Source organism: Mastigoproctus giganteus, chromosome 3 (genome assembly GCF_048544385.1).
Source record: "Mastigoproctus giganteus isolate SK-2022 chromosome 3, ASM4854438v1, whole genome shotgun sequence".
Taxonomy (NCBI): Eukaryota; Metazoa; Arthropoda; class Arachnida; order Uropygi; family Thelyphonidae; genus Mastigoproctus; species Mastigoproctus giganteus.
The window spans coordinates 192,112,204-192,126,753 of record NC_143577.1 but is presented as its reverse complement, the minus strand read 5'-3'; the positions used below and the strand labels follow the sequence as shown (position 1 = coordinate 192,126,753).

The window sequence follows — 14,550 nt, the reverse complement described above, 5'->3', positions numbered from 1 at the left end:
GTATCTCCTCTTTTCAATCTTTTTTGGCTTAAAATCTCTCTCTCTTTACCCCCCATTCTGTTAAATTCATTTGTAGCCTCTATCGATCCACCAACTCCATAATCACTTGGAACTCTTTGAATACCTCTCTTCAAAACTCTACTTTCCTTGGCAATTTTAATGTTCACACTCCAGTTTGCTTCAATTTGCTAGTCAAATGGATCCATGTGATTGGGATGCTCAGGCTTATGCAATTACAAATGACCTTGCAGAGATCATTTACCTACCAGAATACCAGAAAAACCTAAAAATGCAACCAACACTCGTGATCTTTTTCTCACAATCTTCAAAGTACATGGTTGAGGTGAGTGGTTGGTTGCATTTTTAGTGATGGTCTCCACAACTTAGTGATGGTCTCCTCCCCAACGGATACCTTCCCTCATGGCCATTCTCAGCTGTTTGTGCAAGGGTGTTTGTGATTAGTCCTCCAGCTACAAATAAGTGATGGTTTCCTCTCCAATGGATACCTTCTCTCATGGCCATTCTCAGCTTAATGTTGTTTGACATTACAAGAATGAAAAATGGAATGATCTGTGAAATGGCTAATCTACTTTTCCTTGGTTGGATTACAGTTTTAAATCTTCTGATGTTAATGATTGTTCAGGTAGTATCAGTAAAATTATTCATGTAGGGACAAAATCCTTTATTCCACACTCCACCTTAAAATCTTGTCCTTTATCTAAACTTTGGTTTTCCAAATAATGTGCTAAGGCAGTTAATAATAAGAATGTTGCATATTGCAATTGGCTTACAACCAAATTTCCAGGTTCATTTTCTGCGCTTTGGTGTTGGCAAAAAATGAACAAGCAGTTAGCAATAAGCAATTAACTAATAACCAGTTATTCATCATTACAAACTAGATTTTGAACAGGCTAAGAGTAGAAAACTTGTTTCCTGTTCAAATAGTATTTCTTGTCCAATTGGCTGCAAATTTTGCCCATCTGTATTCCCAACTTTGTTAAAACCTCTGTGGTTCTATTGCCACCTCACTTCAGCTAAAGTTTATCTTTAGCTGAGGATTGATAAAGCCAACATATACTAAGGTCTCCTAATTTTCTTCTCTTGTATTGACAATCTTGGTAAAAAACCTTCTACCATTCTCAGTACACTCAATGCCTCCCACAACCTTCTGTCAAAACGATGTTAGAAAAATTTTGAATAATCTTGATTCCAAGAAAGATCCAGGTCCTGATGTTATTTTTCTGGTTCTCAAACATGTGCCCCTGAGCTTACTCCTGTACTGTGCCACTTTCTTACACTTTTTTAATACACTGGTGTTTTTCTTCCTCCTCCTGCTCGGAAATTTACTCATATCCAGCCAGTTCCTAAAAAAGGGTGACAAATACCTACCATCCAATTATTGTCTCATTGCACTTATCTTCAATTTTTCTAAAATAATGGGGAAACCCATTAACCGCCAACTCCTAAAATATCTCCAACCCTTCCATTATATCAATGATTGCCAACATGGATTCTGTCAGTGCGATCCACTGTTGATATATTAACTTATGTTACCCATCTATGGAAAAATTCAATGGAAAAAGAGTCCTGAAGCAGTTTCTCTTGACATTTCTAAGGTTTTTGATCATGTTTGGCATAAAGCCCTTCTAAACAAGCTTCCATTTTATGGATTGCTGACTGTTTTTTGTAATTGGATATCCAATTTTCTCTCTACTCACTCCAGGTGATGTTAGATAGTTCTCTGTCTTCTAACTTCTCTACTAATGCTAGTATTCCCCAAGTTCAGCTTTTTCTCCCACTCTTTTCTTCTTGCATATTAATAACATTCTTCCACTGACTACACACATTCTATCCATAGTGTTTTTGGTGATGCCACACTGTATTCCACCTTCCAGTTTGAGAAACTGGAAGGTGGAATGCAATAGTTGAAGCTGTTTGTGGTTGCCTTACATAAAAATATAAAAGATATTAGCAGGCCAATTCTATCATTGATGTGCATTAATAATAACATTCTTCATAAAGTGTTCCACCAATAAGAAAAGCAGGAAAAATTTCAACCTGCAATGTGTAACCTAAGAATCTAATTAATGAAGTGTGTGTGTGTGTGTGTGTGTGTGTGTGTGTGTGTGTGTGTGTGTGTGTGTGTGTGTGTGTGTGTGTGTGTGTGTGAATTTTCATAGAGCTTCTAGCAGAATTTCACAGAAACAGCCAAAAATTTAATTGCACAACCTTCCAGAGTTCTGAACCAGTTAATATGAGATCTCACCACAATATTAGAGAAAACATCTATATCTTTAGTCATACTTGATCCAACCACATAATTACCCTCAAAATATATGTAATGGATTTCAGGACACTCACAACAAAAGTATGATCTGAGAAACATCCAAGAAACCCTTGTTATCTCAAAAGTAAAAAGTATCAAAGTCAGTGAAGAAACATCAGATTAAATCAATTCAGGTTTTAGAGATGAAGTGTTATTGGTTTATTTGACTCATTAGCACTTAGTCTTATCACCAGATAAATCTGGTTTGAGAGTAAGCCTAGTACAGCCCTAACGTTAACAGCTCTACAGAAGGATATAATCAATCAATCATTTGTGTTTTTGAATACTTGTATAGTGCACTCTGCAATTAATGAGATAAGAACTGGCTATATTTAATGCTATAGTAGTTAAATTAAAAATGGATATCTTAATTTTGCTAAGGCTTACGTACCTTAGAAATTAGCAATTTCTGCTAATAATTTCTATTACAAATTGCAGAAATTTTATAACTTCATTTTATTACAGGCTTTTAATCTGTAAGTTTGAGCATTTAATTAAAATTTATGAAGAAACTCCCAGTATGCTGGTCCAAATATAGAATTTCAAAGTACAATTCAGAATCAAAACCATATCAGTTATAGTATTATATAGGGTAAGGAAACCATAAAAATTTATCACATTTATGATTTATTAAAGTATTATGACATGGAAAAAGTTTCTTATTTAATTATAATTTAAAATTAAATGAAGTTCATTATCACGGATTCAAAATCTGCATTAAATAGAATTTCTAACCTCAGGACATGGCTCCACAGAACACTGACGAATAGAACAAGTAGAATCATCTGCCCAAAATGGACATTTACGATACAAATTTACCTGCAAGACAAAATTGGCATTCATTTTAGTGTCTGTAAAATGCTTGTTTCTACATGTAAAAACCAAGGAAGTGAAGCCAGTCGACATCGCTGGACAGTGCAGTGTTGAGTCAGTTTGGTGTGACATAAGCATTGGGAGATCAAAATTGAGAGTAGGAGTGTGCTATAGGCCTAATGACTCTGATGAGTATAATAAGAAACTGTACAGGGAAATAGAGTGGGCCAGTAAATCAGAGAGTCTTATAATGGGAGATTTTAATTTCCCAGATATTGATTGGAATTTGGGGGCTGGTCACTCACACACTAGCAGGGCTTTTGTGGATTTATTGGATGATTGTTTTATACATCAGCATGTTCGGGAGGCAACTAGAGGGAGTAATACTCTTGATTTGATTATCAGCAGTGATTCTTCATGCATTAAGAATCTGCAGATAAATGAACCACTAGGTGGCAGTGATCACAGTGTGCTGAAGTGGGATTTACTCAGAGAGGTAACTACCATTAGGGGTAAAGGGAAGGGTTATTGCTTCCGTAAAGGCGACTACGATGGACTGAGACAGTATTTAAATTCTATACAGTGGGACCAACTGATGATGTTACCAACAGCAAATTCAAAATGGGAAGCATTCAAAGAACTTATCTTGGAAGCTACTAGGCTTTACATACCAACTAAGAAATATTGTTCAAGGTTTAGGCCAAAATGGATGTCAGATGAACTAATGAGGCATATGGCAGAGAAGAAAAATGCATGGGATACTTACAAATTAACACATGACACAGAAGCCTATGATAGATACAAGTTGATATGCAACCAAGTTACAAAGGAGGTTAGGCAGGCGAAGGCAGATTACGAGAAATCCTTGGCAAGGGGTGCAAAGAAAAACAGCAAAGAGTTCTTTACTTATGTAAACTCTAGAAGGAAGGGGATGAATCAGATTGGTCCACTTGATATTGATGGGTCAACTGTTGATGATCCTGCTCAGGTAGCTAATAAACTAAATGAATATTTTGCATCGACATTCACACATGAGGAGTTATTCAGCAAGGGGAATGCCAGAGGTGTATTCAACTCTAGCAGTAAGCTACAGAACCTTGAAATAACTGGGAGTAAAGTGGAGGAGAAACTGTTGAAGATAAACACAAGAAAGGCACCCGGGGTAGATGGGATCTATCCAGTTATATTAAAGGAGGCAGCAAAGGAAGTAAGCAAACCCTTAGCCATAATTATGAGAGCTTCCTTGGACTCAGGGGAGGTACCCATAGACTGGAAATGTGCAAATGTGACCCCAATTCACAAAGGAGGATCAAAGGCTGACACAAGTAATTATAGACCTGTGAGCTTAACTTCTGTTCCAGGAAAATTAATGGAGGCACTGGTTAAAGAAGCACTGCAGGATCATTTAGACAAGACTTCAGTTATAGCTCGGACACAGCATGGTTTTGTTAAGGGGAAGTCTTGCCTGATCAATTTGATTGGATACTATGATGCAGTCACAAAAGAACTGGATGCAGGGAATAGCTTTGATATTATATACTTGGATCTTAGAAAGGCTTTTGATACTGTTGCACATGGAAGACTGCTACACAAATTGGAGCAGTGTGACATTGGAGGCAAATTGCTGCTATGGATAAAGGGGTGGTTGAGGGGGAGAAGACAGAGAGTGGTAATCAATGGACACTGCTCATCGTGGACTAATGTTATTAGTGGAGTCCCTCAGGGCTCAGTGTTGGGTCCATTATTGTTTTCTGTATTTATAAATGATATTGATGATGGTATATCAAGCTTAATGTCCAAGTATGCAGACGATACAAAGGTTGGCAGGGTTGTCAAGGACACTACTGACACTATGCTGCTGCAACAGGATCTGGAAAGGTTGAGCAGATGGGCTGAGAGGTGGCAAATGAAGTTTAACATTGACAAATGTAAAGTACTACACATGGGAAACAGCAACCCCAGAGCAACGTATCAACTCTGTGGTACAACACTGACAGTGGTAGAGAATGAAAGGGACTTGGGGGTGATTGTGCAGGCAGATATGAAGTTCTCTGAGCAGTGCAGACGGGCTGCAAGAGTAGCTCATGGAGTATTGTCAATGATATACAAAAATTTTTCCAGCAGGGATAAGGAGGTGATTATTCCCTTGTATAAGGCAATGGTCAGGCCACACCTAGAGTACTGTATACAGGTCTGGAGGCCTCATTTCAAGAAGGACGTAGAGCTGCTGGAACGAGTACAGAGAAGGGCAACGAGATTAGTGAATGGAACAAAGGGGTGCTCTTACGAAGAAAGGCTTAAGTTTTGCAAATTACATTGTCTGGAGACTAGGCACCAGCGAGGTGATCTGATAGAGGTGTATAAAGCCTTGAATGGTTTAAGCATGCTCAATGCTGATGGGATTCTTCCTCTAGCTCAGAAAAATCACCTGAGAGGGCATAAATTCAAATTGAGGAAAGACAGATGTAGGATAGACGTGCGGAAATTTGCCTTTAGCCAGCGGGTGGTTGGTTGGTGGAACAGACTGCCATCCCTTGTGGTGGAGGTTGATAGCCTAAATAAGTTTAAGGCTCAGCTGGACAGGTATTTTGAACGAACAGAGGGGTGAAGTGGAAGTAGGTTTTTTTTTTTTTTTTTTGGCTGATGCTGCATAAGCTTGCTTTCTTGCATCAAATGCCTCTACTAATGCTAATGCTAATGCCTCTACTAATGCTAATGCTAATGTAGTCATGTGTATGCAGAACTTGTGTTAAGCATCTACAATTGGTGCAGCTGTACTGGGCTTTAATCCCAAATGGGGCCTAACAATCAAATTTATACTCAGTATAAAAATTATTGTCACTAAAACTTGAAATCCATTAAATTTATCTGGAATAAATGTTATTTATTTTTTTTTAAATAACATTTATTCCAAATTAAATCCAAGTCAGACATTACTAAGACAATGGGGCGCTGACTCTCTTTAAAAATTACAGGCTCCGAAAAAGCGATAAAGGTTTGCCTTTATATTTACCTAATTGTTATTTTATATTGTACTTTATACGTAGTCTTATAGTTATACTTACGCTGGTTATTTTTATTTTTAATTTAGATAAAGAGTTTTTGTAGATTACTATTTAATATACTTAAAACCGTTATTTTGCTCGAATCTTGCAGCCATTGTTTTTGTATAGAGTAGTAGGGAATTCAAATTTTTAATTGTGGTAACTAGGTAGCTCTAACGTATAATTATATAGTGTAATACGCATCACTGCATTTAGGATTCTATTAGATAGTGTAGTATTGACAATTAATTAATTAAATCAATTGATCTTATTAATTTAAAATTTCATGCCCCAGACCAGAGTAGCAAAGCAACGGGCACAGAGTGGCAGGAGTGCTATGACTCGGGGAGAACTGAGGAGGGGGAAATTCTCCAATGCATTACAGCCTAAAAAAATGTGCAACTTGTGAAATGTTTGCTGAACTCTCTGGAACAGAACATGATCTAGCCAAGGAGGATGTCTTTGTGTGTGACAGGTGCAGAGAGTGTCTAGAAATTAGGCATCAACTCAGCGTTCTACTGGGCGTCTATGAGAGCTTGAGGTGTAGGGTAGATGCCCTCGAAGAAATTAATATGAGGGGCCTGTCGAGTTCTCAGCTGCCCAACTCAACGGCAGAATTCACTCCTGGGCATCAGGCAACACAGCGGCAATCTCCAAGGCAGAATGCACTGGTCCCAAAGGAACTAGTTATTGTTGGTGACTATTGTCAGGGAGACGGGGAATATATTGTGTAAAAAGGATAGATGGAACAGGACCAGGGTATGTCTGCCAGGGGCAAACGTTGATGATGTTGTAAAGCATATATCATCTTTTAAGGGCACAAAAGGTTATATTGTTGTACATGTTGGCACCAATGACATTAAGATTAGGAGATCTCCAGATTTACTTAACAAGTACGGGTCAATGTTGCAAAAAAGTCTTGAGCTAGGGTTAAATTTGAAAGTGTCTGCAATTTTGCCCAGACACAACTGGTACATGATGAGAGCCTTGTCAATCTATTGCTGAATGAGCTGAATAAGCTTGCTTTCTTGCATCATATGCCTCTACTAATGCTATTCGGCCCTGGAGGGAATGTGCAAGGCTCAAGGAATAGAATTTTTTTCAGCGTGGTCTGTGCTTGTTAACAGGAAAGACTGCTTCTACAGGGATGGGATACACCTAAATATAAAGGGTGAAAGAATATTTGCTGATGCTATTGAGGCAGTGTTAGATGGGTTGGAAAACTGCTAGTTGGGGGGGGGGCTTCACAGATTAAAAGGTTAAAAGTAGCCGCAGGCAGAGGTGAAGGTGATTCTTGCACAACGTCTATTAGAATAAGTAGCACCTGGAGCGAGGGGTGCTGGGGTTTCAGGGACTGATGGCAGTCATCGTGAAACAGGTGGGTATAAGGGATGTGTCAGGGGGAATAGGTGCATGTATACCAATGCTAGAAGTATAGTAAATAAATTTGATGAATTTGAAGTGTTAGTCAAGACATCAAAGGCGGATATTGTTGGGAAATCAGAGATATGGTGTCACACTGATATTAGGAATGCAGAATTGGAATTTGGGGAGTACAATGTGAACAGAAAGGATAGACAGGATAGGAAGGGAGTGTCATGCTGTTAATTATGAAAAACATAAAATCAAAAGAAGTGCATCCAGTTGATATAGATGAACAGTGCACTATTGAGTCAGTATGGTGTGACATAAGCACTGCAAAAGCAAAAATAAGAGTAGGAGTGTGTTATAGGCCTAATGACTCGAATGAGTACAATGAACAATTTTACAGAGAAATAGTGGGCTAGTAAATCAGAATGTCTTATAATGGGGGATTTTAACTTCCCAGATATTGACTGGAACTTGTGGGTTGGTCACTCACACACTAGTAAGACTTTTGTGGATTTATTGGATGATTGTTTTCTGCAGCAGCATGTTTGAGAGGCAACCAGAGAGGGTAATATTCTTGATCTGGTTATCAGCAGTGATCATTCGTGTATTAAGAATTTGCAGATAAAGGAACCACTAGGTGGCAGTGATCACAGTGTACTGATGTGGGATTTACTTAAAGATATAATTACCATCAGGTGTAAAGGAAAGGGTTTTTGCTTCCGTAAGGGTGAGTACAGTGGTCTCAAACAGTTTTTAAATTCTGTAGAGTGGGATCAACTGACGATGATACCAACAATAAATTCTAAGTGGGAAGCATTCAAGGAATTAATCATGGAAGCTACTAAAAGTTTTATACAATTAAGAAATATTGTTCAAGGTTTAGGCCTAAATGGTTATGAAATGAACTAATGAGACTCGTGACAGAGAAGAAAAATGCATGGGATGCATATAAATTATCAAGCGACTCAGAAGCCTATGGCAGATATAAGCTAGTCTGTAATCAGGTCACAAAGGAGGTTAGGCAGGCGAAGGCAGATTACGAGAAATTTTTTTCAAAGGATGCTAAGCAAAACAGCAAGGATTTCTTTACTTATATAAACTCTAAAAGAAAGGGGATGAATCTAATTGGTCCACTTGATATCAATGGTTTGACTGTTGATGATCCTGCTCAGATAGCACACAAACTGAATATGAGTATTTTGCATTTACATTCACACATGAAGAGTTATTAAGGTTTGAAAATGCCAGAAGGTTATCAAATTGTAGCAGAGTGCTTAATGATTTTATAATAACTGAGAGCAAAGTGGAGGAGAAATTGTTGAAGTTAAACATAAGAAAGGCACCTGGGATGGACGGGATCTATCCAGTTATATTAAAGGAGGCGGCAAAGGAAGTAAGCAAACCCTTAGCCATAATTATGAGCATCCTTGGACTCAGGGGAGGTCCCCACAGACTGGAGATGTGCAAATGTATCCCCAATTCACAAAGGGAGATCGATGGGTAACACGAGTAATTACAGACCAGTTAGTTTAACTTCTGTTCCGGGTAAAATAATGGAGTCACTGGTTAAAGATGCATTGCAGGATCATCTAGACAAGACTGCAGCAATAATTCAGACACAGCATGGGTTTGTTAAGGGAAAGTCTTGTCTGGCAAATTTGATAGGATATTATGATGTGGCTACAAAGGAAATGGATACAAAAAATAATTTTGATATCATATATTTGGATTTCAGGAAAGCTTTTGACACTGTTGCACATGGAAGACTATTGTACAAATTGGAGCAGAATGGTATTAAGGGTAAGTTGCTACAATGGATAAAAGGATGGTTGAGTGGGAGAAGACAGAAGGTGGTAATCAATGGGTGCTGCTCTTCGTGGACTAATGTTATTAGTGGAGTCCCACAGGGTTCGGTGTTGGGTCCACTGTTGTTTTGTATATTTATCAATGATGTTGATGAAGGTATATCAGGCTTAGTGTAGAAGTTTGCAGATGATACAAAGGTTGGCAGGGTTGTTAATGACAGTAATGGCAGTGTGCTACTGCAACAGGATCTAGAAAATTTGGGCAGATGGGCTAAGAAGTGGCAACTGAAGTTTAACCTTGACAAATGCAAAGTACTGAATACGGGTAGAAGTGTCCCCAGAGAAACGTACCAACTGTATGGTATTACACTTAGGGTGGTAGAAAATGAAAAAGACCTGGGAGTAATTGTGCAGTCAGATATGAAGTTTTGTAAGTAATGCAGACAGGCTGCCAGGGCAGGTCATGGGGTTTTGACAATGATATATAGGAATTTTGCTAGCAGGGAAAAGGAGGTGATTATCCCTCTGTACAGAGAAGGGCAACAAGATTGGCTAGGGGAATGAAGGGATCCTCTTACCAAGAGAGGCTTAAGTTCTGCAAATTGCAGTGGCTGGAGACTAGGCACCTGCAAGGTGATCTGATTGAGGTTTGTTTGTTTGTTTGTTATTTGGTTTTTAGGAGCATTAGCAACTAAGGCCATACTGCTCCGGGGATATGCAGTGGTCATTCACTGACCTTTCTGCATCCTCCGTATTTGGTGGTCACGGGCTCGAACTCCGGTCTAATTAAGAAGCGTGCGCTACGCACTGCTGCTCACCTGGCTACGGAGACGCCCTGATTGAGGTGTATAAGGCCTTGAATGGGTTGAGCATGCTGAATTCTGATAGGATCCTTCCACCTGTTCAGATTACGAATCTAATGGGGCATAAATTCAAATTAAGAAAAGACATATGTAGAATAGATGTGCGGAAATTTGCCTTTACCCAGCGGGTGGTTAATTGCTGGAACAAACTTCCATCTGTCGTTGTGGAAGTTGATAGGTTAAATAAATTTAAGGAGGAACTAGACAGGCATTTGGAGGGAATGGTGTGATTTTTTTTTTTTTTTTGCCTGATTCTACTACTATTACTTTTTTAAACCCAAATTAGACATTACTATCTTTGGGTTTAAAAATCTGAAGTTCTCTGGAATTTAGATTCATAACTGGTTGAAATTAAATTTAAGTGATAAATAAATAGTTAGGAGGACACTACTGCATTAAAAATACAAAAAATAACCATAATTTATTTTTATAAATTTTTTTCTGATTTTATAAAAATAAATCTGAATTCTGATTTATTATAAAAATAAATCTGAAAAATCTGATTATATTTTTAGCCAGAATTTCATTTGTGTAAAATTATCCTCAAGCAATCTTTGGCAGTAATTTATCACTCTGGCAATAATTTCACTTTCTGTGAAATTATCACTGAAGTAATCAAGTCAAAATAAGAAAAAAATTATTATTTAAAAGCATTTATGAGTAAAGTTTTAATTTTTACAATTTTTTTTATATTTCAAGAAAAAAAAATCGCTCCACAGAATCACCATAAGTGGAAAAATTACTACTGTAAGCCTAAACATTTAGCAAACTTACTCTTGAAAGAGTTAAATAAAATACATATAATTACTTGTAACTTGCCAATAATATACACACAATTGCTTGTTAACAGGAGAGACAGCTTCTAATACACTTAAAAGGAAAGGGGAAACAATATTTGCTGATGCTATTGAGGCAGTGTTAGGTGGGCCAGGAAACTGTTAGCTTTGGGAGGGATACACAGACTAACAGATTAACAACAGCCACAGGCAAAGTTCAAAGATGAAAGTGATTCTTGCACTTCTTCTATTGAACATGCCACAGCAGTCCAGAAAGCAAGGTACTGAGGATTTCAAGGCCTTCTTTAAGAGATCTTTGAACAAGGAAATACGTGGGCTGTGTTAGAATATCTATGAGTAAGAACAGGTGCATGCATACTTGCATGTACACCAATACTAGGAGCATAGTAAATAAATTTGATGAATTTGAAGTGCTGGTCAATTCATCAAATGCAGACATTATGGAGATATCAGAGAAGTGGTGTCACTCAGATATAAGGGATGCAGAATTTGAATAGGGAGAATGTGTACAGAAAGGACAGACTGGACAGGAGGGAGGTTATGCTCTTAATAAAGAAGCGTAATAAAGCTAAAGCAGTGCATCCATTCAGCATGAGTGGACAGTGCAACGTTGAATGTTTGATGTGGCATAAGCACTGGAAAAACAAAAATGACAGCAGCAATGTGTTATAGGCCTAATGACAGTGATGAGTACAGACAACGATACAGAGAAATATAGTGGGCAATTAAATCAGAAAGTCCTAAATGGGAGATTTTAACTTTCCAGATATTGACTGAAACTTGTGGATTGGTCGCACACACTAGCAAGACATTTGTAGATTTATTGGACGACTGTTTCCTACAGCAGCAGCAGCATGTTACAGAAGCAACAAGGGAAAGAAATGTTTTTGATATGATTGTCAGCAGCGATTCTCCATGTATTAAGCACATGCAGGTTAAAGACCCATTGCAGCAATCAGAGTATGCTGATGTGGGATTTACTTAAAGACAACTACTGTCATCGATAAAGGGAAAAGCTTTTGTAAGGGTAATTACAGCAGCCTCAGACAGATTTTAAATTCTGTACAGTAGGCCCATCTGATGATGCCAACAGTAAATTCTAAATGGGAAGCATTCAGGGGAAAAAAATCAAAGAAGCTATTAGGCTTTTCACACAAAATAAGTAATACTATTTCGGGCTTAGACCTAAATGGATGTCAGATTAACTGATAAGACTTAGTATTAGTATTATCAAATGATCAAGGAAGCAAGCTTATAAAGCATCAACCAAAAAAAATAAATAAATAAAAATACACACTTCGCCTCTCATGTGTATAGTCTCAGAAAGAGAAAGAATACCATTAACATTTACCTTACTCAATCCATTCAAGGCCTTATACACCTCAATCAGATCTCTCCATGCCTAGTTGCCAAACACTGCATTGTAGAACTGAAGCCTTTCTTGTTAAGACCATCCTTTCATTCCCTTCACGAATCTCACTGCCCTTTTCTGAACTAGTTCCAGCAGATCTACATCCTTCCTAAAGTGAGGCCACCTGTATACAATACTTAAGATTGACTTGGCGAATTATAGCCTTAGACGCTAATACACCATAAAATCCTAAAACAACAACAAACCAATAAGATATGGCTGAACTACAGTATTAACAAAACCCCATGAGCTGTCCTGGCAGCCTGTCTGTACAATTACCCCAAAGGTCTTTTTCATATTCCACTTCTCTGAGTGTAGTAACACAAAGCTAGCATGTTAATCTGGGATTAATGCTATCTATATGCAGTGCAGAAGTTTGCCTTTAATGAGCAGGTGTTTGTTTGCTGGACCAAATTTCCATCTGTTGTTGTGGAAGTTGATAGCTTAAATAAATTCAAGGAAGAACTAGACATAGTATTAGAGGGCGCAGATCAGTGAAATGTTTATTTATTTATTTTTTCTTTTGGCTTATGCTGTGTAAGCTTGCTCTTTTTCATCATTTGCCACTACTAATGCTAAATATAAAGATATACAAATTTCTAGAAATAAATAATTTGTAGCTTTTGTTAAACTTTTTTAATACTTACTTTAAAATATTTGAAATAATCTTTAGTCAGCAGTTTCGTAAGAACTGGGTATATTTTATAATTATTGAAGTAATCAACAGTGTTTATGCTGCATTCACAATCATCTATTTGGCCTTGCAGCTAAAAAAAAAAAATTACAGAAATTAATAAAATACAGACCAATAATAAACTAGTTTCTGTAATCTATAAGTGAAAAGTAAATATAATATTTGTATTATGCATATTGTAATTAACAGGACCTGCAGCATTTTTGGAACTGGTCTTTTATTAATTCCAGTTTGGTTACTTGTATGGTGGTTAGTTTCTTGGGTTCATTCACCTTTTCTGGTAACTATTTTTGTTCAAGAATTTATAATATATTTTAGTTAATCATTTACATCATCATCATGAACTTGGTCTGGCTTAGGTATTTTAAGGTCTTACCTGTTCCGTTGTAGCTCTTGGAGGTGGTCTTGATCTCACCATCATTGTCTTGGCCGACCCACATTTAACGAATAAAATTTAATTAAATCTTTATCCGTTAAATTTACATTTAACAGATAAAATTTAATTAAATCAGTTACAGTCCCTTCCCACTTTTACACTTCCATAAACTTCACATCCACATACAGTTGCCACATTTTAAAATTGAAAAAGGACAACTTTTTTTCAGAATGAAAAATGGCTTTTGGGTATATAACATAGTAATTGCAAAAAACAACCTTTTAATACAAATATTTTGTATATATATATAAAATAATTAAACAACAGGTCTATGTTATGCTAATTCAATACATTTCTTTGATTAGTTTATATTTGTCAGTTACAGTGTGTTTGATAAAATCACCTTTTGCTTTATTTAATACTAAAATATTAAACATCATATGTAATCTTGATCTTTGCTATTCTTTTTTTTTTACCACAGTTCGGAGTATGGGAAAAAAAGAAGAGTTCTGAGTACACTTTAAGGGTAACACTAACTAACCAGTACTATAAGGGTCCTCAATTTTACTATACCCATGACTCTCTAACACGATAAATGAATTTGTAGCCACCACCCTCATAAATGAAACTAATGATTTCACTCATGTTAGAGTTTGACAAGAAAGAAATGTTGCATTTACTTTTAATAATTAAATTTTAATCTATACATCAAATAAAACAATGACAGAGCCTTAAACTTTATAAAATAAAACTGTTGCAGAGAAAATAAATAAAATCATTTAAAACCTGAAAAAACTTTTTTTTAAATTGTGACCTGCCTCCAAGTTGCTTAGGACACTGGGGGAGGGGGGAGATCACGAGCCACAGTTTGAGGATTCTGCAGTACCATAAAACTTATTATAGTAACTGTTAATATACTTGACACATGCAACTGCTGTGGTTTGTACAGAAAGCAGACTATACTGCATGCACAAGCATCAACTGGGAGTTGGTACATACCAAAAAGAAATTGGATGAGGATGAACTTTGGAATAAACTTATTTGGAATGA

The 14,550-nt window shown here is 37.0% G+C and overlaps 1 protein-coding gene across 2 annotated transcripts in view; it reads right to left on the bottom strand.

Annotated features, from left to right (window-relative positions):
* LOC150088528 (ERO1-like protein beta) overlaps positions 1-14,550 on the bottom strand; it is a 176,134-nt gene that overhangs the window by 151,376 nt on the left and 10,208 nt on the right. Inside the window, exons 2-3 of one of the 2 annotated variants that reach the window (XM_090369548.1) lie at positions 13,078-13,197; positions 3,062-3,145 (exon numbers count right to left, since the gene is read on the bottom strand). In XM_090369548.1, coding sequence (XP_090225674.1) covers positions 3,062-3,145; positions 13,078-13,197 — 204 coding nt within the window. The remainder of the gene's footprint in view (positions 1-3,061; positions 3,146-13,077; positions 13,198-14,550) is intronic. The other variant, XM_090369551.1, reaches the window with a different exon arrangement.